The sequence below is a fragment of the Megalops cyprinoides genome, chromosome 21, assembly GCF_013368585.1.
Source record: "Megalops cyprinoides isolate fMegCyp1 chromosome 21, fMegCyp1.pri, whole genome shotgun sequence".
NCBI lineage: Eukaryota > Metazoa > Chordata > Actinopteri > Elopiformes > Megalopidae > Megalops > Megalops cyprinoides.
Window position 1 is genome coordinate 7,414,911 of NC_050603.1, and position 25,260 is coordinate 7,440,170.

The following is a 25,260-nucleotide window of genomic DNA, read 5'->3' on the forward strand; positions in this document are numbered from 1 at the left end:
ATAAAGAAGAAAATAAGTTACTTGCGTGGGAAATAATTCACCTAAGGCTATTTCATCATTTGCAACTTATACTAATAATGGTGTTATAATTGGAATGTATGTCAGCATTTATGTCTAATACTGATAAATGGACATTTGCTTTTGGCCTTATTGGGGAAGGAGAGTAACTGATTTCATCGCCTCTTATGACTGATTCTTTTTCACTTGAAATGGATGGTATGGGACCAGGCGAGGGGGCAACAGGGGCCCAAAATGGGGCCTCCAATCAACACAAAAAAGACAGCATCCCCTCCCCAAGGTTCTCTTTCTCCCGGAGTTCCCTGAAGGGTGACGGAACTGGCAGGAGGCAGTCGTTGGGGAGCTCAAAACGGGACAGTGTCCACTTTGCCAAAGAGCGCACTTCTGCTTCTGCGGGGATGAAAACCGCCGCCGATCTGTACAACATCAGCGCCGGGGACGGGGTGGGCATGGATCCGGACATGGAGGACTTCAGGACACAACACCATGGCAACTTCTTCCAGAGGCACCTCGGGGCGATGCTGCAACCCGGGGTCAACAAATTTTCCCTCCGCATGTTCGGGAGCCACAAGGGAGTGGCCATGGAGCAGGAGAGGGTGAAGTCCATGGGAGTCTGGATCATCCACCCTTACAGTGACTTCAGGTACCTGGCAAGGGAGGGGACCAGAGAGTAGAGATGGGTGGGTGTTGGGGTAGAGGGGATGAAGAAGACTATGGAAGCCGCAGTTGTCATTGAAAGGATGGGAAACTAAGAAAATTGATACTCGCCATTCATAATTTAACTAATTTTGAAAAGGCAAAACATAAAATGGAAGACAGTTTCTCAAAATCTGTGCTTTCCTCCCAGATTTCTTGAGCGTCCTCTGTTGTCATTTAATCTGTGTACACATAACCATAAAATGCAACACTAGCATTTCACCATAAATCCTCTCAGTGTGTTTATGGGAAATCACACATATTTCAGAACAAACATATAATGTTATGGGAGGGCTAATCAGCTAGAAGCAGGGGAAACAATTGCAATCCGCCAGGGACTTCCAGTTGGCTTTTTCATCACTGAGAAACAAAAAACAACTAACCTGTACAAAATAGATCATTTACCACACCCCAAAACAACAAAAAGGTTATGAAAATGTCTTGATGATCTGACAAATAATAGTTATGCATTTCCTTTCTTTGTTGACACATATACACGCTCCTTATCCGTGTATTAATTATCCAACCGGAAGCAGAAAATATTTGACCTGTCTACACCATTAAAAACTCATGAAAAGCCCACATGAAAAAATAGTTGAGGAACCCTGTCATACGCTGTGTCATCACAGGGTTCCTTGTTTACCGCAATGTGGATTAGCTATAGGGTTATGGTTTATAATCTGTTTAGTGAGGTTACAGATCTCCTGACACCCAGAGAGTGAGTTCCACCACCTCACAAACCCCGTAAAAACCCTATAGGAGATGCAGAAGATGGCAAGTGTAGGCAAAGGAGTGACCAGGGGAGAAAGTAAGTTTGGACAGAGAGCAATGATATGAAGAACATTGTGTGCAGACGGAATATAAAGGGATGAAGGGATTGAGTGGAAATATAGGGCAAGATGATTTGGATTAGTGGTTCCCTGATGTGTCCAGGAGGACTCTCCGTCTTTTGGTCTGTGTCTCAGATGGGCCTCGAAGTGCCTTGTGTTTTTTAGAAGCCATTTGTGTACCAGTGATTGATCGATTAAATTTACAATACATTCCTTTGAACATGTTTTTTTGGTATCAAAGACATGCAGAAAATGCCACCAGTCTATATAAATTGTATATGGTATGAAATAATCTTGTAAAGTAAGCAAAGCACATCAGTCAACCTCATATCACAAAACATTAAAAAACAACAACAGCAAAGTAAGTTGCTTATGTAAGTATCATCTATATATACTGTGGTATTGCAGCTTCCCAGAATCCTTATGATGTTCCAATAATCTGATCAGGTCAATGCGAGTTCAGATGCATGTACTGTAACATTCACAAAGCCTTGCTGTCATGTTGCAGCGGCGTACTAAATTCCCAGCCTCGCTCTGGGACCAACAAGAAGGATTTTCAGTTGTGGGGATTTTTTTTTTCATATTACCAGAAATGACCTCATGTTAAACTGAAGTAATTACCCTTCTTAGGTTAGCTTAGCGTTTTCACATATATTGCCAGCTGGCATGCTGGCCTCCGCTGACACTCAACATACAGATACGGGAGCTATTATGAAACCACAGGAAGCTGGAGGTGTTCAGATTCCAGCACAGAGACTTGGACTGGAAGACTAATTGTGTGGCATACACATTGTGGAAGTACAAGTGCACACTCCTTAAGGCACATGTCAAGTAGCATTTGAGATACTCCAGAAAGTAAAAAGGAGCAGAACACGTTCCCAAAGCTGCACTTCCCCCAGTACTTACACGTTGCTGTTTCAATAGTTAGTTTTTGTGAAGAAAAAAAACGGGTAAATGCTAGAAATTTGTGAAAGGCAAAACAGAGATATTTGCAACTGCACACTAATGAACTAGTTAACAGTTCCCAACATTGAACAATGGCTGTAATTTAAGCAATGATTTAACATGTTGTAATGTAGGGCTGGCACTCACACATAAAAGAGAGCATGTACAAAGCATGATCTGCCTGAAGTTCTTCCATTTTTTGCCATCCTTTTTTAAAACGAAATCAGTAATCTAATGCTTTATAGGAATAGCACTGTCCTGAGTAGTACATTTGCCCGTCTCCATAATTTATTGCAGAAACTGTGTAACATAACTTGAGGGCAGTGAACAGATAGCATTTAATAAAACTATCAGTTTTAAACCAAATTATTTGCTTATACCTTTTTTAACACCTACTGTACGTGATACACCAGATGGCAACAGGCTAGAATTTGAAATGGCAAATGTGAAAGGTCTCTTAGTGCTGTCACACAAATACTCAGTATTAAGCTTGTCTAGTGTTCTCCTACAAGTATTGTGTGTGCCCTAATGCATAATGATTGTGATGGTGATTTGCAGTGATCCTTTGCCTGACACTTTGATGGATCAGGTCCTGTGATGGAATGCTGGATTGTCCAGAGGTTTGTGGTGGCAGGTGGTGACCTATAAACAGTGGAGGCAGAGAACATCCCCTTATACTGATAATGGTCCTGAATGAGTTTTTCTATAGTGGGTGTTGTGATCAAGGAAGCCGTCATAAAGGATTAGCAGCTGTGCTCTTTCCATGACAGTTTGACACAGCAGTCCAGTTATTGTGCAATTCAGATGGTAACAATAAAAAAATTCTGAGTGATTATCAGACATAGGTGAGTTCTCTGCCCTCCCTATGTATACATCATAACCTGCCACTGTGCCCTCTACAGGGAGAGCTGTATTTCTCATCCACTTCCAGTCTTTCTCCCCTCCTGCTCTCTCCATGTGAGTAATAAGGTGAGAGGTTTTCTCACAGGGCTCAGGTATCAGAGAATCAGAGAGATCGCTACATTTCATTTACATAAGACAGCGCTAACTAGCACGATATGTGGCGTCTAAAGTAAAGGAACAGCAGGCATCTAATACCTTTTTTTTCCATTAGTCAGGTTTACCCACGAGTGGAAACAAAAACCCTTCAGGTGTCTGTTTAGGCTCTAACAGACACCTTAAGATGCATTTAGGCACTGAGGGACATCAGATGTCTCCCCTTTTGCCATCCTGTTTCTTTCCTTGTGGTATCACTAGCACCCAGTGCAACTGCTAGCTGTGTAGCTAAAAAGAACCAGTAACTGGTCACCCACCACCAGCTAGCAAGGTAGTTAGGTGCAAATCCAGTTTATCTGGACAGAATAGTCTGTAACATTAGATAGTCAGCAGTTCTCTTTTTCTGTGTTTTTCTGTTTTTATTTAATTGTAACTAGAAAGTACTTTAGCCTCGCCAAAAAGACCCTAGCATGAATAAAATGCAAAGAGAGTTTTACCCCATACTGCATGCACCTAATGTTACCCACATCTTGCTGGGCACGGTCAATGTTTACCAAAAAAAAGATGCATTTCATTTGTGAGAGATGGCACAATTTGCTGGGCACTGTGCAGGGCTACTTCCTCCTTAGTCAGTTCCATAAATAAAAACACCGTGTTCAACCAAAGTAATGTGAAGCATGCAGGCTTGTGTTTCACTTCCTTCAGCCAGGAAGGCCTGTAATCTTGTATGGCCGGGTACAGTGCAGTCAGGCATGGTGTTGGTCCACAGATGGGTTAAATTCCACTCCTCAGCTTTCTTTTATTCCCCCTCTGGTGACACCTGTTGAATTCTGATAATGCCAAACATAAATCACGTTTTGGGCAAATACGGACAGGAAATAGGACAGGATAATTTGGAGGGCTGTCTTGTAGTGTAATTAAATGCAAAACACAATGATCAAAATTCTTTGTGCTTAAATAAAATGCAATACGCAAATATGAAATACCATACTTGAGCAGAAACACGGTGCATACATGATTTGGTTTTGCGGTTGATCGTTTGTGTTTGGTCACGTTGATTGCGTTTGGCTGTCGGAGTATTGTATTTTGCTGTCGGTAATTTGTTTTTCAGTCTAGGTGATTACATTTCGATGTCAGTGTATTGCGTTTCGCTCTGAGTGTATTGCTTTTCACTAAGGATCTGTCTATCGCTCACTCTCCTGGGGAGGGCCCGAAGGCACTTTGGTGCAGCAGAAAGTGGTCGAAATCCATCTAAACTGCAAGCATCTGATCTTGTTGTACACATTGAGATTTCTGAAATTACAACAAACCATTTTAGATAATGATCTTCAGGAAAAAAATAAACCCTTCAAAACCAAAAGAATAAACTAATTCAATACAGCAAATCACAGTATGGGAGTCAAACTGAAGAACATTTGAATTGCAATGATGCTAGAAAAGAATGGCAAAGAATATGAGCAGTGAGTTGGACTGATAAGAAACCCATCAACAAGATCATCCCGAATGGCATGGCTGACACGAACTTCACAAATAACTTGACTATCTTATATGCTCATTTTGATTTTCAGGATTGTTGTATACAGATCAGTCAAAATTCAGATTTTACTTAAATTACAAATAGCAACAAATTTGGATTTGGATTAGTTTAGACACAGAAGAAAACATTTAAATACCTTCATAATTAAGGCAGTGAGATCAAAAAAGGGGTGTCTGGTAGATGTATTACAAACAGCCAAGCTCTGTTTTCTAAACTGGTGTCTGGATTGTACCACTCTTGCCTTTTGAAAAATGGCCACTATATTACCAAAAAGCCATGTTAATGCCATGCGATTTTAATTACTACAAACTAAAAGTCCAGGACTGTCTTTAGTGAGTAATCAAAGATAATGTTAATAAATGTAACTGAGGTTTTTACTGATCTTTCTTAACCTCCTTAACATTCATTCATATGAACACACAGTGAATCCATTGTCATGTTAGAAAAACACACATAGACTTACAGATAGACATAAGCATTTGACGTGATTCAGTCCAATAATGTTGCATGTAAATGACACCATATGGAGTTTAACAGTACCGCTAAATGATTTCCTGTCATGAAAGGCCATTCTTGACTGATTACCATGAGGTTGTGGACTCCATTGTTATTTACTGTATAAAGGTGTACAGGTGTAAACCTGTGATACTGTACATGCAAATGATTCATCAGGTGTTGGAGCATCAAGGAGTTTAAGAGCTTAACAAAATGAGGTGCCAAGTATTAACCTTCTTTCTGACACATCTCTCCTTCTACCCCTGTCCTGTTAATGTCCCCACCCCCATCATAATCTACCCAATGTCTTTCCCTCCCCCCTACCCACATCCCTGCCTGACCCAACCTTCACCCCTCCCTTCTCAAATAATACTGGGTCCCTTACTTTATGCCACTGCCATCCCATACCTTACACGTTCTCTTCCTAACCACACCCCTATCCAAACATCTACCCATAATCCTCACCCTCCCACTTGCGCTTATCCCATTCCGTGAACACCCCCCACGACCCTCTACCCCCGACACCAGGTTCTATTGGGACCTTCTGATGCTCTTCATGATGATGGGAAACCTGATAATCCTGCCCGTGGGCATCACCTTCTTCGAGAGCGAGAACACAGTCCCGTGGATCATCTTCAACATAGTGTCCGACACCCTCTTCCTGGTGGACCTGGTGCTCAACTTCCGCACGGGCCTGGTGAAGGAGGACACGGAGATCATCCTGGACCCTCTGGTCATCCGCTCGAACTACCTGAAGACCTGGTTCCTGGTGGACTTCGTGTCCTCCATCCCCGTGGACTACATCTTCCTGGTGGTGGACCTGGAGTCGCTGATGGTGGCGGACGTGTACCGCACGGCCCGTGCCCTGCGTATCGTGCGTTTTGCCAAGATCCTCAGCCTCCTGAGGCTGCTCCGGCTCTCCAGGCTCATCCGCTACATCCACCAATGGGAGGAGGTGAGGTCTTCAAAAAGAATAAATGAATAAATGTACATGTAATGTAATGGAAAATGTGGAAGGGGGGCAAAGGCATCAAAGTCTTCTTTGTGTTCACTATGGCAGTGACAGACAGGCTCCAGCCATGGAGCAAGTCTGTTGAAAACAGGACAAACACTGTCCAGAATTCCTGAATATATAATTGTGAAAAATAATTTTGATGGTAATGCTGTACAATTCATGCATATCTTTATTAATTATCAAGTAGGAACACACAGAAGATCCAAGAGTAAAATAAATGACATGACATCACAAGCAAAGCAGCATCAGTAATGCTCCCCTTGACTGGTCTCCCTTTCTGGATGTCAGATCTTCCACATGACCTACGACCTGGCCAGCGCGGTGGTGCGCATCGTGAACCTGATCGGCATGATGCTGTTGCTGTGCCACTGGGACGGCTGCCTGCAGTTCCTGGTGCCCATGCTGCAGGACTTCCCTCCCGACTGCTGGGTGGCCAAGAACCACATGGTGGTATGGCTTGTGTTCTTGTGCATACTTTAGCACTATACAGTTGTCCATTTTAACCCTTGTGTAGTCTTCATATTCTGTATACTCCCCTTGTCCAGAAAATGACCCACCATTGCCGCGCCCCTATGATAAAGCCTCTTAATTGAATTTTAAACCCCACATCGAGTTTGCATGAAGAAGCTACCTGTCATTCATCAACATCTTGGTGAATAACTGCGTTTTCCCACTTCACAGTGCAGAGAGCATATTTATTCAGTGCACACCACTCGTTAATAATAATCAAAACATGGAAGAAGTGTCACCTATTGGGATGCTTGGTTACATTCACATAGTCCTTGCCCTGTCACATGAACTTCTCCTTTGCCCATTGCTTCTGCATTGTAAGTGCACCAGAGCATAAGAGCATGTCCAAGGTGCTCAGCCTTAGCACATCTCACGCGACCACTGCCTGTGGGTCTGTCTCCCCTCCTGTCTCCGTCTTGACCTCGCAGAACGCCTCATGGAGCGAGCAGTACTCCTTTGCCGTGTTCAAGGCCATGAGCCACATGCTGTGCATCGGTTATGGCATCCAGGCCCCCTCCAACATGACCGACGTGTGGCTGACCATGCTCAGCATGATCGTGGGCGCCACCTGCTACGCCATGTTCCTCGGCCACGCCACCACCCTCGTCCAGTCGCTGGACTCCTCCCGTCGCCAGTACCAGGAGAAGGTACTGCCCTTAGTGCCCCTGCATGAAGAACCCAATGTAGACCTGTGTGTTGTAAACCACTGCACTCTTAACGTGTGTCCTTGACAACATTTACAGAATCACTATGCCCAAATGTTGTAGAAATAATGCTTGTGGTTTTGTCAATCTTACTCTTAGTATCTTTGGCGAGAGATGTTTCTAATTGAAATGATCCAGAACACTCCATGAAACACTCACAAATTACATCATTTCAGTTGAATAATATAGATGGCAAACTATGCAATATTTGAACCTTTACATGGATAGTGTAACTTTCTGATGGATAGTTCTTGTGCTTAGCCCTCAAATGCTTCACTAATTGTCTTTCTTTGATATGTCTTAAAGTGCTTGTTTCAAGAAAATAGTTGAATTTGATGTTGATTTGATGTGACCTAGAATGCTAAAACCACAAACTTTTTAAATTGTGTTGCTACTGTTGTTTCACAGTATTCAATACTTTGTGTCCTAGTATAAGCAGGTGGAGGAGTACATGTCCTTTCACAAGCTGCCAGCGGAGATGCGTCAGAAGATTCATGACTACTATGAGCACCGGTACCAGGGCAAGATGTTTGATGAGGAGAACATTTTGGGAGAACTGAGTGACCCACTGAAGGAGGTCTCTATCTCCTTTTGTCTCTCCACTCCCTCCCTCACTTCCTCTCCCTCTCCCTTCCTCTCTCATTCCCTCCCTCTGTCTGTCTCTCTCTCCCTTCCTCTCTCTTTATCTCTCTATTTCTCTTTCAATTTCTCTATGTCTCTCTTTCCCTTCCTCTTTCTCTCTCTCTATCTCTCTCTCTCTTCACAGCCCAAATTAAGGAATTTTATTGTTGAGTAAGAAATGAAATAATCATATTTTAAGTCATCTAAACTTCCCTCTTTCTATCACTTGTTCTTGCTGGATCCTCCATTGATCCCTCTTGTCCTGCTCTTCCTCCACACGTATCACCTTTAGGAGATAGTGAGTTTCAACTGCCGAAACCTGGTCGACAACATGCCGCTCTTCGCCAACGCGGACCCCGACTTCGTGCTCTCGGTCCTGACGAAGCTGCGATTCGAGGTCTTCCAGCCGGGCGATCTGATCATCCGTGAGGGCACGGTGGGGTACAAGATGTACTTCATCCAGCACGGCTTTGTGAGCGTGATCACCCAGGGCAACAAAGAGACCAGGCTCAGCGATGGATCCTACTTTGGGGGTGAGATGACATGAAAGGGGGGGCAGAGGGTGGAAGGGCAAACCAGGGGAGTGGGTGTTGGGTTGTGGTCACTTTTTTGTGCTGTAAAAGGCATGTGATTGGGCTAAGTGAGATACAACCTCTGCATTCACTGCATCACACCGCTCACAGCCAGAGGTTCCTCTGTCTCCTCTCCTCCAACCCGACTCACGCCTTCTGCTTCCTCCCCGATCAGAGATTTGCCTGCTGACAAAAGGCCGCCGCACGGCCAGCGTCCGAGCTGACACCTACTGCCGCCTGTATTCTTTGTCGGTGGAAAGCTTCAATGACGTTCTGGAGGAGCATCCCTTGATGAGGCAGGCCTTCGCGGCCGTAGCCGCGGATCGACTGGACCGTATTGGTAATCCTCCCACCTGACACATCCATGGACACATGGTTTCCTGTCAGACAGGCGGTTTTACATTGCATTACATTATTGGCATTTAGCAGACACTTTTATCCAGAGCAGCTTACATAGGTTACAGTTTTTTAAATGTTACCCATTGATACAGCTGGATATTTACTGAGACAATTCTGGGTTAAGTACCTTGCCCAAGGGTGCAACAGCAGTGCCCCAGCAGGAAATTGAACCGGCAGCCTTTCGGTGACGAGTCCTGTTCTTTACTACTATACTACACTGCTGCCCTGTTAATATGCAGTTTACATGGTGCCCTGGTAAGACACTTTTTTGCATACTCTATATGATCCTGTTTCTTATTGGTTCCCTGTAACGCTCTCTCTCTCTGTCTCTATCTCAGGTAAAAGGAACTCCATCCTGCTGCGACAGGCATCACTGAGGAGAGCTTTGGCAGGGCACAGGAAGCCGAGTGACGCCGGCGGGGGCGGTAAGGGTGGAGGAGCAGCTGGTGCAACAGAGGGCAGCTCCTGGGACAACACTCTTGTGCAGCAAATTGTCAAACATGACATCACGCCAGTGCTGGATGAAGAAGCACCTCAGCCAGGTACTCCCAAGGCAACAGGCAACGGTCACACTGCCACCCCTAGATCCACCACCGCTACGCCCGCTGCCCTGACGGAGCAGCAGCAGAACGAGCAGCAGCCCATCTCCTTATCCACATCCTCTGTCTCAGTCTCACCTCCGCATCCAGGGCCGTTACCCAGAGGAGACACCCCTGCACCTACTACTTTGACCCCCACTCCCTCGTCTGGTATGAATGTAGGTGGAGAGGTAGATGATGGGACACCTCTTACCGAAACGCAAACTCCGACCACGTCTACCACAACACACTTCCAGTCAGGCAGAACTGAACACTACAGTCTGCAACTCCACGCAGGTACCCCCGAAAGCGGGGCGCCGGGTTCATCCCAGCACCAATGGCCAGCCACACCTCAGGATATCCACTTTGTCCAACAGAGGGTGACAGGCCCATTCTTACACTTTGGAAGCGGGCACTTTCAGGGATTACCAGCCGTGGGTGGACTGACTCAGGAGGCAAAGCAGCAGTCTGTCTCCAATCCCACGCTGCCACAAAGAGGATTGGCATGGGCACAGCCCTATCCTCAACTCCAACGGACGGCCTCTGGGGAGAACTTATCCTATGCTCAGTTCCTGATCCCTCCATGGCAGATGTCAAGGGAGGGCGGCACAGGGGCAATGGACACCTTTACTGACCCCCCAGTACCACATCCGCTTCCTCCCACACAAATGCCAAGTCAAGGTGCAATCCCACTGCAGTCTCAGGTACCCCCCCATGTGCAAGCAGGGGCGATGCGCGCACACAGTCCTGACACACCTCAATACCCCGGCCCCGAACTCAGGCCCTCCTCTCCTGCTCTTCCCTCTGCCTCCACTTCAAGAACTTTGGACCCCGCTCGCCTCCAAACTCCGTTCGCCAAACCCTCTCCCACCTCCACCCCTCCCTTATCCGCTAAAAGGACTTCCTTCAAATCAACCTCATCCGATGTTTGAACCTTGAAGCTGAGAACGCCACAAAACTGTTTTCTGGCATGTTAGAATAGTGTCAATACATAGTCCTTTACATTTGAATGTGAGCATTTATGGCAGTAATGGTCTAACCCAAATTATATATATTTCCAATTTAACCTATGATCTGACCTAACAGTTATGTCACAATAAGCAAGAACATGAATATTACATACACATTTTGGTAATGTTCATATTTCATTAGGCCTTATGTATTTGCTATGCATTATTACTTTTAGGCCAGACAATCTAGATTAAACATGAATTATTCCAATATAGTCTTTGAAATACAAAGAATTTTAGATTAACTTTGACACTTGCTTGTACAGATCTATTCTTTCAGCTATCAACTCACAGTGATTCAGTTATTATTTTGAATAGTATGCTGTCAAACTGTGTTTCAGTAATTAATCTACAGTATTTTAATATAACATACAGAGCACAGAAATCAAATACCAGTGTCTGATGAATTCCAGCTACAAAGGCATGGATGAATTCTGTAAACATGGGTCTGATTTTATGTGATGTAGGCAATAAACGAGTGTACCAGTTCCCTTTATGGGGAATGTGTCCAAGATACAAATGGAAAAAGGACACTGACTGTGATGAAGGGGAGTGTTCCAAAATGCATCAGCACTTTATCTACGTTTCCTGTACTGTAAAGTTTTGAACCTCTGGGAGTTGCAGTGCAAAAGCTTTCCTGCTTTATATTTTGTCTGGATTTGCTCATCACCAAAGGTGTGTGCTTGTAACTTTTTTTGAAAAGATTAATCCTTATATAAAGCCCTATCGCTCATTTACTTGATGTAATGGCGCTGTGCATTGTAATTACTGTGGATCTTTGGATCAGTCATATATTCAATATCCACTTATCTCAGAAGATTGAATCAACACAGCATTATTTGACAGATTGGATGTGCACCATTTTTAATTCTACACTCGTGATACCTTCACAAAATTGTAAGTACATCAAAATTATTTATAGGTACATGTCAGGTTAAATAATAATTTTAGTTCCTCATTATCCGTGTTTGTCCCATTCAGTTGTTCCTCTTTCTTTACTTGTTTTGAATCCACTTTTTTTCAGTTGTTTGGTTTATTATGTCACACAGTGCCCTTTATTCATTGAAAGCCAGAAACATGTGAAACCTAAAAGTCTAGTTAATGAGTTAATGATTCTTGATATTTAAAACCATATTAATATCAAAATTGAGTCTTTGGGTTTCTAGCTTTAACTTAGCTCAGGTTTAAGTGCAGTTTATGGCACAAGAAACGTGTCTTGTCTTTCAAATGTGTTTCTCTTACCTGTCACTTTTTTTTTCATCTGGTATTGTAGCACTGCTAAAATCCGTTGCTGTCTCTCTCTGCTTTAAATGAAACAGGGTCTTTGCTTTTAATCTCAGGTTCTATTTTAGCAGCCTGCCTCGCTGACATTGTTTGTGAAGGCACCTCCATATGGAAAGAGACATGCTGTTAGCGCTTTGCCACTCATCTCTCCAGCACAGAGATGCTTGGTTATTGTCCTGTCAGTCATACATGTCTCTGGGCAAAGTGGGGAACACGGAAAAGGGTGTGTTATGGGTTTTTCTACTCATAAATGTTTTTGTCATCCTATTGTGGTAAGCAAGGCCATGAATATTAAATTCATCACTTTTATTTATTTATTTATTTATTTATACCAGTGAAATAGGGTAAACCTTTCCAGACTGAACGCTAAATTTACTATACTATATATCGCTCTGCAGGGCAGGCTGCTATTTAAGTTCCAATGCTATGTATATTTTTTTGTATGATACCATAAAGCTGTGCTTAGCATTTCAGACAAAGCAGAGTGAGCACTAGTCTATAGATATGTGGATAACGATGAGGGTGTTATGATGCTGACAATTATGATGATGAAGGTGATGACGGTGATCACACAAAGAGAAGATTTAAAGTTGAACTGTCTCGTTTCAGATCTTGACAAAGTTATTATGAATTCAAATGACCTATCACAATTAAAAAAAAAAAAAAGTAGTAAAATAGTTCTATAATATATGGACTGGCTATTGATTTGGGCTGACATCTAGTAATTATATGTGCCTTGGACCAGAAAGTAATGACATGAATGCATTCTGGAATATTTCTGCTTCAAGCACAAGCCTAAGAACATTCATAAAGAGTCAAACTGCAAAGTTACATGAATAAGCAATGTCCAGCTCATGCTGTCAGTTACACAGTAGCGCACAAAAACTGCTGGGATGCGCTACAGCAACAGAGGTATTATGCATGTATTGTCACTGTTAATGTCTTGTAAATAAAAGTATGAACTGGGAGACGTTTGAGCCTTGGTGTGCATTATGTCACTGAAATTCAGACAGCTTGGTTAGCGTTTACACAGAGTAGAAGAGAAATAGCATAGAACTGTGTATCTGTCTGTTGGTCTGTTTGTCTGTCTGTGTAATTACCCCTCAAACAGTCTATCTTTCTTTACTGATACAAAGTAAGGAAAAATTGATTAGCTAGGATAGTTAAGTTAAGATTGCCTTTGTTAATTTCTTCCCTTGGACCCACTTCTAGGGTGCATATTTACTGTACTATTGACTGCACTCTATTATCTGGTGTCATGACATAAATCTGTATTGGTATGTAAATGGTTAAAGCAGTACAGGAGAAATACATGCAGCATATAATAATTACAGCAGAACAGCGTTTCATAACTGAGACATTAAGATGTTACTTAACGTTGTTTTGTTCTGTTATCTAACTATTGTGCGCTACACCACTTCCGCACTACATTTCCCTGCGAGGAAAAGGAGACCAAGGTATAAGGTAACGTATAAAACGTGAAATTACAAAATAAGAAGTTACACATACTAAACATAATCGGTGAATATAGTGACGCTACGATAACCTGTTTTGCCTCGCTTATAATACGCGTATGTCTTGTCAAAAAGCCGAACCACGTGGTGCACTTACATCACGCTACTTCCTTTAATTCTTGATCCGTCTCCGGTTTCCTTTTGTAACTTGGTGAAGTGTTGATCTGTAGGACGAAGCGGTAAGGTGAGTCCGTAGCTAACTCTATTCCTTTTCAGGTCACTGATCGTTGTGGCTAAAGTCTGTTATTTAGACGGATTCTGTATTTCCGATATCGCAGTACTGTCAGAATTATGAAAATGTCACGATGCTTCCAGGAGAAAGCTATATCATCCGTGTTTGAGAAGTGGAAACGGAGGTCATGGCAGCTAGCTAGCTAAATTGCTAGCTCTTTGGTATATTAGTGCATTATTTGGTGCTGTATCATTAGTTAGCTAGCTTGCCATTTTGTTTGATAATGGAATATTTCATTTTTCGTAATTCATGTTTTTTTTTATCTTTACTGCATAGCTGACATGCAGCAGCTGATTAGTTGCTGAGTGTGCTGGTTAGCAAGAAGTGATGTCCAACGAGCTGGCCGGCTACCGTGTTCTGGGAATGTGTACAGTTTGTGCACAAGTTAAATAGCGAAATCATCTGCCTTGCCAGGCTAAGTGGAAATACCTATTTTATGCAAGGCACTGTCGCGTATGCACTGTTTCTAGCTAATGCTAAGCTAATGCTCTTTACGAGATAGTTAGCCTCAAGGAGATAAAAGTTGCATGAGTAGGTACCTTGTCTTGCTAGTTACGTATCTGACATTTTGGTGGCTCCTGGATCGGGTCACTGGATTTTTGGAAAAACAACTATAGGTGTCCCTTTTAGTCTGTTTTAACAATATGCAACGCCAGTTTTAAGTTTGTTGTCAACCCGTGCCAGTGGGCCGTGTCCTATGGCATTTGTTTTTAGCATCGGTGGTAGTCTAGGGGTACAGTTTGAGATGATATCCGACGTGTGGCGTAATATTTGTTATTCTTAAGTGCTTGCTTTGTATCGTTAAGTAAAATTCAAACTGCGGATATCATTCTAAGGCTGTTTTTTTCCCTGATTGGCCGTAAATGCACAAAATAATCTGCCGAGGTAAAGGACAGATATTTAACTCTCAGCACCCACTCTGCACATAATAAGTAGGTACAGCACGTTGAATAACAGACTATGGCTTTGTGCCAGATGATGAGCTGGTATGCCTGGTAAGCATATAGCCTAGACGGCACCACACAGTAGCAATAATAAATATATATGGACTTAACAAATGCTGCCAGCACATGCCTGTATGAGGAGTAACATGTTTGTTTCACTAGAGTACAACAGAAGTGTCTGATCTTGGACTCTGATTTTCTTCTCCTGCCTTCAATTGTTATCATCAAATCAAATTGATTTCTCGTAGCTATATAGATTGAGTCTGAGTCTGTCAAGCTTTGGGAGAGAGCATATCATGAACCCACATGGATAGCCGCTCTGTATACACAGTTTCAGAATTGGCATGAAACACGGTCATCGTCTTATTAATGGCATTAAATTGTGTGGGAATTTGCCATGGCACACCTGGTTGGCTCAGGTATCACACTGGTTGAGAAATGCAGGGTTTAGGGACACTGGTGGGAGTAAATGCCACACCACAAGTTAAATGGGTATGTGGATACTGACCTGAACTCTGTGTCTGCAGTGAAGATGCTGTCCCTGTCTCGGACATTGGTGAGCGCTTCGTTGCGGTCCACGACAGTGGTTAGCCAGTGCGGGGCGACAGCTCTGACCCGGTTCAACAGCACCGCTGCTCAGCAGGTATGTCCCATGAGTGTGAATTTTTTGCCTGGGTCAGCCGTAAGCCATTACCTCATTACCTTTACATTACACAAATGTAACAAACGTTCTCTAATTCTAATGAATAGGGTTATTGTAAATAATTTTATTTGTTCAACATTCCAGGGTTCAGGTATTAGGTGTTACTCAAGTGTTGGGAAGTAGTAGAGCGCTTGCATTAATAAGCAAGTAATTGCTTATTGTTTGGTGACTTCTTCCTGTAGGTTTCAGTGCAGTCAGTTTGAACCTGTTTGAAGCTTCTCCATTGTGAAAGGAGTTAGTAGATGGAGTAGATGGCAGACATCTGGATTGTTTCAGCTGTGAAAAAGAGGGCATACACATCACTGTGTTTTGACATCTTCCTAATTTATCGTGTTGCCAGTGGTGGCTGAATATATCCTATCTTTCAGGAGAAGCCAAAGAAGACTAAGTTTGGACCCTTAAGTGATCAGGACAGGATTTTCACCAATTTGTATGGCCGTCATGACTGGAGGTACGAGCACTTGCACCTGCACATACAGAATATGTATCATCATCCTTAGCCAAGCGCTCATCCTGTCTGTGTCAGACTGCTTTGTGGAGACAGACAGGCATCCTGTCACAATGTCCAATGGCAGACTGTGTACACCTGTCTCTCTTTTGTGCTTAAGCGTCATTAATATCCTTCTAATTACACGACATTACGTCATTTCACAGACGCTCTCACCCAGAGCGACTTCCAAATAAGTGCGTCACTATGCCAAGAGTTACCGAGAAGTATTACAAGAAGTCAGTATGATGCTGAGTTAAGTGCTAAAGTAGTGTAGGGGAACCTTTTGGTTTGCGAGTCCTGCTCCTTACCACTGTGGTACACTGCCGCCCACACTGTTTGCCTATAGTGTTTCTTCTTTCTCATGTCAGGCTGAAAGGTGCCCTGAGCCGTGGCGACTGGTACAAGACCAAGGAGATCCTTCTGAAGGGGGCCGACTGGATCCTCAACGAGATCAAAGTCTCAGGCCTGCGAGGGAGGGGCGGAGCCGGCTTCCCCACCGGCATGAAATGGGGCTTCATGAACAAGCCCAGCGATGGCCGGTCAGTGGTCCGTTAACATGCAGGGCCTCTTGCAACACTATGTAGCACACAGGGGGTCAACACCCGTTTAAAGTCGCACATGAATATCAAATTTATTATTTGACCCCATTGGTTAGATTGGTAGTATCTTTCACGTCATTTCCTCTGTCAGGCATGCATGTTACATCAACGCTAAAGTTAAAACCAGATCAGGATCCACCAAGCTACAACAACCTATCCTGCTCATACAGAAAGAACCTCAACGTGCTATATAGATATTATAAACATGGGATCCAGCTAAATTTCGCATTTGGAGTTTTTTACTGGAATTTCCCACATTCCCACGTCAGCAGGTATTACTTACTATGTGGTATCTGACGTTTTTTTTTTTTTTTGGTAATGTGGCACCCAGTTACAGCTGCAGTTTTGTAGTGTTATCTGCATGTTTGTATTCCTATCTTGAGACGATACTCAAACCCCCCTGCCCCACCCTCTCTCTCCAGACCAAAGTACCTGGTGGTGAATGCTGACGAGGGGGAGCCCGGTACCTGCAAGGACAGGGAGATCATGCGCAATGACCCCCACAAGCTGGTGGAGGGCTGCCTGGTGGCCGGCAGAGCCATGGGGGCCCGCGCCGCCTACATCTACATCCGCGGAGAGTTCTACAACGAGTCCTCCAACCTGCAGGTACGAGACCGGGCGTGTATTCAAACATCCGACTCATTACTGTAAAATGGCACTCACTCACAGACACACACAGACACGTATGTCATTGCTTACATCACAGGACCACAAGCAAGGAAAGTTTGTGTTTTTTGCAGTGGAATGGTTGCATATAACCATGCTATATTTCTGCTGTACCTCTATAGAACTTTACAATGGTGGTGACCAACAAATTCAGTACCTCTACTGTGGATTCGTATTAGTTGAGTTTTGCAAATGAATAATCGGAACAATTGATTTATTAATTGATAGGCTAATTTAGATTTTTTTTAAATTGACTGGATGCATTGTAGTGTAGGAAAAAGTACTGTTTTAAATAACGAAATTCCAGATAAATGGAGTACAAATGCTCCATCTATACTGGCAGAGCTGTCTTGGAGCTGTGCAAGGCTTTTAGTGTCATGGTGGTAGATGATGATGTTCGTTGTGCCTCCCACCCTGTTTGTGGGTGATTCCACTGATGGGTGGGTGATTTCCCCCCCCCCCCCCCCCCCCCTTCCAGATGGCAATTAACGAGGCTTACGTGGCGGGCCTGATTGGCAAGAATGCCTGTGGCTCGGGTTACGATTTCGACGTGTTCGTCATGCGGGGGGCAGGCGCCTACATCTGCGGCGAAGAGACGGCGCTCATCGAGTCCATCGAGGGCAAGCAGGGGAAGCCCCGCCTCAAGCCCCCGTTCCCCGCCGACGTGGGTGAGAGAGGGCGCCGACGAGAAGGGATGGGCCTCCTGCCGTGTATCTGTGCGTATATGTGGCAGTTTACCTCACAGGTTAATGTCCATTATACCCCCCTGTTTGGTTTTAAGGTGTGTTTGGCTGCCCGACGACGGTTGCCAACGTGGAGACGGTTGCTGTGGCGCCCACCATCTGTCGCCGTGGAGGTTCGTGGTTCGTTAGCTTCGGGAGGGAGAGGAACTCTGGGACGAAGCTCTTCAACATCTCCGGCCACGTCAACACCCCCTGCACCGTGGAAGAGGAGATGTCCATCCCCCTCAAAGAGCTGATCGAGAGACATGCAGGTGCCCTGTCTCTCACTGTTCCTCTGTGCCTTTCTCTGTGTGTGGCAGGATATCTAGCACTTCTGGATGAACTGTGGTATCATATCACACACGTAAGGTCATGAATCCTGTCTGGTCGTCTTGCAGCACCTTTAGGCAGATGTAGATGCTTTAGAGATGTTCTCATGTATGATGGAGGAGGAAAACCGATATACCTCCCCGTCTTCTTCGCTATTCTGAAACCACTACAAACTGAGAGCACATAGGCATTGTGTGTTCTGACGGGGACACCGCCCCCTGTCTGTAGGAGGAGTGCGAGGCGGCTGGGACAACCTGCTGGCGGTGATCCCTGGGGGTTCCTCCACGCCCCTCATCCCACGCTCGGTGTGTGAGGATGTGATGATGGACTTCGACGCCCTCATCCAGGCGCAGACCGGTCTGGGCACAGCTGCAATCATCGTCATGGACAAATCCGTAAGCAAATGGGGCTTTAATTAACCACTGATTAACTCAATTAACTCATCAGCTGTGTTTTTCTTCACTATGTGCAAAAGCGCTGTCCCAGTCAGTCAAAGTATTAGACATTATATTTTTACAGTCAGTGTCAAAATGTTGATACTGATTTATATTTACTTACATTTACTTCCTTGATCAGTATGAGTCATGTGCAGAAGACCTTATAAATAGTTACCCCAGATAACGCAATCAGCATTTTGAGTGGAGTTTTTATTTAATCTGTGTTCATCTGTTCAAAACGTTATTGCAGTTATTTTTTTACAGGCATATAGGTGTACAAACCTTGCTTATTATGAAAACTGTATATTTATGAATATGAATATTTTTAACTAAAGTGTGTACCTGACATCGTATAATTTAGCAAACCACCATATGATTGGAAAAAATGTTTTTCCTATAAGTACATAAGAATTATCTGTAAACAAAATGGTAAATTTAAACAGAGGGAATTCAGTTAGGTGAAGCTGTCATGCAGTGTACAGTGATAGTGTTATGTTCAGTGGTTAAGTTCACTACAGTTCATCAATGTTTAGTGTATTGGATGCTCAGTCTAACAGAAGCTTGAATTTGCTCCCGTAACTGCAGGCGGACATCATCAAAGCCATCGCCCGCCTGATCGAGTTCTACAAACACGAGAGCTGTGGCCAGTGCACCCCGTGCAGGGAGGGTAAGGAACCGCCCCCCTCGTGCAGTGACCCTGCATGTACACCATTTCCGTGCACAAACCCCGAACCCTTGTCTTCTGGCTCTGGCAGGAGTGGACTGGATGAACAAGATGATGTGGCGGTTCGTTCGCGGGGACGCGAGGACGTCGGAAATCGACATGATCTGGGAGATCAGCAAGCAGATCGAGGGACACACCATCTGCGCCCTGGGCGACGGAGCCGCCTGGCCAGTGCAGGTACAGGAGGGGGGCATCGCTGGGAAATACACTGACAGTACGTGAGAAAGGAAACTGTGCAGGTCCTGAAGGCTGTTGTGGTCTCTCTCACACGTCACACAAACACACACACACACACATCTATATACACACACAGGGAGGGAGAGAGAGAGAGAAAGCAAGAGCACTTCACCCTTGTGTGGTGGTAAGGGAGGCATGCAGAGGTTGAGAGTGCAGGATTGGGTCAAATGATCTGGCAGCTGTTTTTAAGATTTATGCTCAGCCTGTGTTCCTTTCTGCTGTACCCCCCCCCCCCCACAGGGGCTGATCCGTCACTTCCGGCCTATAATGGAGAGCCGGATCGCGGAGTTCCAGCAGAAGCAGCAGGCCAGGGCTTAACTCCACCATCCATCCCCCACCCCCACCCCCCACCACTCTGTGCCATCACAACCCCTCCCTCGCATTATTTAACAAGATTGTTGTCTCTGATTGTGAATAAGTACATTACAGCCTGTCTTTGTAGGCTTATCTTCAATAAAGTTCTAAGAACCCAACGTTATTCTGACTAACTGACTTTAAAGGGTATTGCATTGAACTTCATTGCAGGATTGCATTGGATTTTTGCATTGAACAGTTGGATAGCATTCATAATGGCATGATCCACGGTGTCCTTGGTTTTGATTGGTGATGCGTAAATCTCTCACTGAATTTCTCATGTAGACAGAAAGAATAAATCATCTTAGATGGTGTTAGATGCTGTGGACATGACATAGCTGAGGAAATCATATAACCCCGTGTGCGCTGTGGTTTCTCTTAGTTGCTATATTAAATATAACTAAGAACAGGTTCTAGCTACCTGTTGATACGCTTCGGAATAGAACAAGACTAAGGTTGAGTACGTTTGAAATGACAGCAGTACACCATATTACCCAACAAATTAAATGCCCTTGCATTGTCTTATGATATCCAACACTGTAATAACAGAACTGTTGTAAAGAATTTCTAAATAGAGCTCAAAACAGCATTCTTAATTCACTTGTGCATGCTAGACTTCTGGAGCGTGTTATCCCCTGGATGCAGTGGGTCAGCTGGATGTCCTTGGGCGTCGTGGTCACCCTCTTGGTTTGTGCGCCTGTCAAGTTTGTGTCCTCAGTGCAAGTTGGACCAGAGCAAATTCACCATGCAGATTCCCCAATCGTGGTTTTTTTAATACAAGCGCACCACACATTCTCTGACAATGACATACACCTGTAGCTGCCTTTAATCCAGCGAAAATGAAGACTTGGTGGATGACCAATCAATCAATGAGTTACCTAATAATTCTGCTCTAAATAGTTTAGGATCCTGCAATGAACTTGGCAGCCATGAAGACTGGAGGTTTCTCTGTGTGAGTGTAGGTGCCCCACCATTTCGATGCACGTTTACTCAGAGTGACTTACAAACCGAAGGTACAAAAATGGAAACGCGGCATGACTAAAAGTAGACATTGAAAAAAAACATCAGACCCCATCTGAGCGGGTGTCAGTGTACTCTCGCAGTGCTACAAAAACTGGTGCTATACTGAATACAGATCAGTTGCTTGCAATAATGAAGCATTTCAATAACGAGTCAAAGTGCAACAATAATCCTTCAGCAACATAAAAGAAAAAGCTAGATTTAAGTGCAATGCGTAGGCAGAGGGAGTCATGATGCAGGCTGAGGATGAGAGTTGCTGGTTCGATTCCCCGCTTGGTTACTGCTGCTGTACCCTTGGGCTAGGTACTTAACCCAGAATTGCCTCAGTAAATATCCAGCTGTATAAATGGGTAACATGTAAAAATTGTAACCTATGCAAGTTGCTCTCGATAAGAGCGTCTGCTAAATGATAAGAATGTAATGTAATGAGTCTTCAGCTTATGGTGGAAGATGGCCAGGGACTCCACTGTCGTGACTGCTCTGTGAAGCTCATTCTATCACACAAGGGCCAGACAGGAAGCTTGAGCAGGATGTACAAACTTTAGCTGTCTGCGCTTCTGTTCAGATCGGCGCTGCATCAGAGCAGAGTTCCTGACCTCCTCTCGCAGATCCTCTTCAGGGTGTTCTTGCACGGGAAAGTGTACCAGTCCATCTTGTAGTTGTCGCCGGGAGACAGTATAGCACAGAGCTCTCCAGAGTCTCCTCTCTCCTGCATGTAGCCCCAGAACCTGAGACACAGTCAGCCAGACTCTTTACCAGTTCAGCCACTGCCTGAAAGATTCACGGGTTTAACAGTGTAATGTGACCGTAAGATTGGACTGTAACTTCACAGATATTTTAAATATTGAATATTGACACATTGAAAGCTCTATGTCTCCCGTAGCTGAAGCAGTTCTAAGCATTTAATCTGCCCCCCTTGAAGGGGTATGGCATAAAACAGAACATCCGCAGCTAGCATAGCAACATAGCTGCCATAGGAACCTTCTGTTTCCAACTGGAATTTAAGATTGAAAATAGGGAAGGTAGAGGAGATGCAGGTATTGAATATCTAGTCAATATGGAAAATGTTTCTTGCAAAGCTGTCTGCCGCATTTGCCCTTACTGTACGCTGTTTGCCAGAGATGTGTTGTCCACCCACTGCCAGGCCCCACTGTCCGTGTCATGTAGGCCCAACCAGTAAGAATCACCCTGGCTCAGAGCCTTGGCCTTCTTCCACAGGTACACCTACAGGAAAGCATAATCCTGACTGAAGCAAAGTGAAATATCCTCCATTCTGAGAATTAGTTAGACATTTCTGGACCTCCGCAAAAAAGGGTTCAAAACTAACTCCATAACCAAAGTGTTTAATTCATAAAATAAAAGGTTTGTTTTTGACCAGTCAACATATGTGAACCATTTGGTGTTGCGGGATTAATTATGACTTAAGTTGTAGCACCTATAGAGCCAAATAGGAGAAAAAGGTATGAAGGTGAAATAATCAAACAAAGGTGGGTCAGGGGATGTGGTACCCTGTGGGGTTTCAAGCTGAATACTGCATTACGGTTTTGATCCTGAACTTGGTTAGTGTACCTGCACTGAATCAACTGATTGTGTGAGGCCATGAAGTGGTATACCCACATGAACAATTATTTATAAAATTTATAACATTTCAAAAAAATGTGTTTGAATTCTATAAAAAATGTTGACATCTCATGTCTCTTATTTTCTTTCCTAGCTGCAAAAGCTTTGTATCACATGTCATGCGCATGTAATAACCCTTTGACTCCATGATGTAATTTCAGATTTAGATTTTCAACAGCCACAAGAAGTTGCCAAATAAATATAGCAAGGCAATTATTACTATGAAATGACCGGTTCACACGGGAAAACATCCACTGTGTGCCCCATGAGTGATACAGAGAAGGAGGATTTGGCAGTGCTGGGGGCCTCGTACCTGCTCCTCCTCACTCTTGATGGCCACAAGGTGGCCCCCCAAGGACATGCAGTTGCAGCTGCTCGACTTCCAGTCTTGCCGGTCGGTAGAGTAGAGGTAGCACTTCTCACCGAAAAACTCCCATCCCTCTGGGCAGAGCCTGCAGCTCCGCTCTGGAGAGGGAGACGAACACGTCAGCGAGGCTACGATTTCACAAGACTTTTCAAAGAGGGGCCAAAGCACACAGTTGACATCTCTTCATTGTAAGCCCAGCTGTGAGCATATTCAACATTTTAAGAGGCCTGTTTTCTGTCAAGAAAGCTTACTATTCTAGCATGTTATTCTATGAATATGATATATGTAAATTTGTGGCTCAGTTATGCTCTGTGTGTAGTTGTGTGGATTTTTCAGATGTTGGAGTAGCTTATTTAAGTTATGGTGGGGAAAATCGACCACAAAGATGAAACAATTCATTTTGGAGCACTGTCAAGCCATAAAGGGGTGATACACTGGGGTTTTGTTCATGTCCCGTCATACTGTTGCAGCACGGCTATCTGATCTGAAACGCAACTCCAATGCAAACTATTCTGACCTTTGGAGAAATTCTCTGCCTTTCCTAAACTTAAAGGTTTTCTAATATAAAGCCAAAATCTACATGTTACAATTCTGTATGTTTGCAGTTTTACTGCTGACATTAGCTTTAAACATGGGTATGGAACATTGCAAAAAAAATCGGCACACCTAACAAGGCAACAGCTGCTTTAAGGTTTTTAGCTGTTTTTATGTTGGAATTTCATATGCGATTCACAGTTCTGTTTTCACACACAGATCAGAACTGACAATGTTTCTGAAGTCCTGCACTTTTTCTTTCTGGCAAATTCTTTCTGGTTGTTTTCTCAAATGTAGCATCAGACCTTAACTTGTATAACATGCAGCCAACACATACAATAGGCAGGCTCAAACACAGAAGATATTTAATTTGCACAGCAAACAGAAAGAAACAAAGGTGCTTCATTAACTGACTGTCTTCCTTAATGAGCAAAGTGTCTGCACCAAGAAACACACAGCCATCTTGTAGACTCTTTCAGACTGGACAGGGAATGGGCACAGTAGCCCGACTCACCTTGGGAAGTCTTGTTGGTGACAGGGCAGTATTTATCTAGTTCAGGAAACTTGACGAAGAGGCTAGCATAGGTGAGATTCAGGGCCTTGAACTTCCTTTCCAGCTGTCTGACCTGCTCCTTCTGGGACACCGACCAGGTCTGGAAAGTGTTGTTCATCTGTACCACTGAGCCAAAAGAGGAAGTTTTCACCATCAAACAAAACAAAACAGGGTTTGAAGATGGCAATGGCAACGGTGCAGTGCAGCATGTGGTACAATTCAAGTGATGTCCAGTGGCAATTGTTAAGTTTAGGAATGTCACGGTAGGCTTGCATACATTAATCAAATGATAAAATGTCCTTGACCAAGACCAGGTTTTAAGGGAATTTTGGATTTTAAATTTGCATAACTGTTGCAGCTGTTGCAACTGTTGAAGAGTGAGAAAAATGTGAAACCCATTTAGAATGACATGCTCACTGTGGATGGTCTGGAACAGGTTGCCAGCGGCTAACAGGAGGCACAGCACAGCCAGGTAACGGGCAGCCAGTCTGCATGAGGTAATCCCAGAGTCAGCTTTCTGGGTGTCTGAGGAAGAACAGCAGCCTTTCAATACATAATCATATGTAACAATATTAAAATGCAGGCACAATGCATTCATGTTTAACAAAGGCAAGTGATCATGTCACACAAGCTAGCAGAATCTTCCAGCGCCAATCTGTCAGCTGCTGAAGTAAGAAGCAGAGTTCTGTGGTCTTTGGCCCAACTACCCTCCGGTCAACTTTACACATTAAAGCAACTTTACGCAGTGTAGCACCTCTCACCTTTCTGATGTTCTGTGTACATGCTGCCCATATCCGGAGGTGGCTGTCGCTGAGGGAGCCGAGAAGCACTCACTCCATCTTCAGCCGCAGTTGCACTGGCCTGGTCTCATAAATGATGCAAAGCAGACCCTGATAGCGGAGATGGACTGGAGGCTGGAAGAGCAGGGCGGGTTTTATCTAATGTGAGGTGGGGAAATTCAAAACATACTGCCAGAAAAAGCTGTTGCAATCTGCATGTTCCAG

The 25,260-nt window shown here is 44.1% G+C and overlaps 3 protein-coding genes across 4 annotated transcripts; 2 read left to right on the forward strand and 1 right to left on the reverse strand.

The window, feature by feature from the left end:
• The first annotated feature begins 209 nt into the window (after window positions 1-209).
• LOC118769103 (potassium/sodium hyperpolarization-activated cyclic nucleotide-gated channel 2-like) lies at window positions 210-10,811 on the forward strand. The gene is made up of 9 exons (XM_036516117.1): window positions 210-661; window positions 6,046-6,472; window positions 6,821-6,982; window positions 7,471-7,689; window positions 8,177-8,323; window positions 8,660-8,900; window positions 9,115-9,279; window positions 9,677-10,095; window positions 10,737-10,811. The coding sequence occupies exons 1-9, from the start codon at window positions 210-212 to the stop codon at window positions 10,809-10,811; spliced, it is 2,307 nt and encodes a 768-aa protein (XP_036372010.1).
• Window positions 10,812-13,854: 3,043 nt separating this feature from the next.
• LOC118796631 (NADH dehydrogenase [ubiquinone] flavoprotein 1, mitochondrial) lies at window positions 13,855-20,281 on the forward strand. Of its 2 annotated transcripts, none has more exons than XM_036555628.1 (11): window positions 13,855-13,908; window positions 15,428-15,543; window positions 15,972-16,054; window positions 16,462-16,632; window positions 17,115-17,298; window positions 17,837-18,026; window positions 18,140-18,352; window positions 18,639-18,805; window positions 19,433-19,514; window positions 19,603-19,748; window positions 20,049-20,281. In XM_036555628.1, exons 2-11 carry the CDS (start codon window positions 15,433-15,435, stop codon window positions 20,124-20,126), a joined length of 1,425 nt encoding a protein of 474 aa, XP_036411521.1. In that variant the 5' UTR covers window positions 13,855-13,908; window positions 15,428-15,432; the 3' UTR covers window positions 20,127-20,281. The 2 variants fall into 2 exon arrangements, with proteins under 2 accessions (XP_036411521.1, XP_036411522.1); XM_036555629.1 differs by having other exon boundaries at window positions 13,873-13,903.
• Window positions 20,282-21,759: 1,478 nt separating this feature from the next.
• On the reverse strand, window positions 21,760-25,048 carry LOC118769104 (C-type lectin domain family 4 member E-like). Its single transcript, XM_036516118.1, has 6 exons — window positions 25,018-25,048; window positions 24,674-24,781; window positions 24,218-24,382; window positions 23,116-23,267; window positions 22,285-22,406; window positions 21,760-21,910 (listed from the first exon to the last, which is right to left on the reverse strand). The coding sequence occupies exons 1-6, from the start codon at window positions 25,046-25,048 to the stop codon at window positions 21,760-21,762; spliced, it is 729 nt and encodes a 242-aa protein (XP_036372011.1).
• Between the last annotated feature and the right edge of the window lie 212 nt (window positions 25,049-25,260).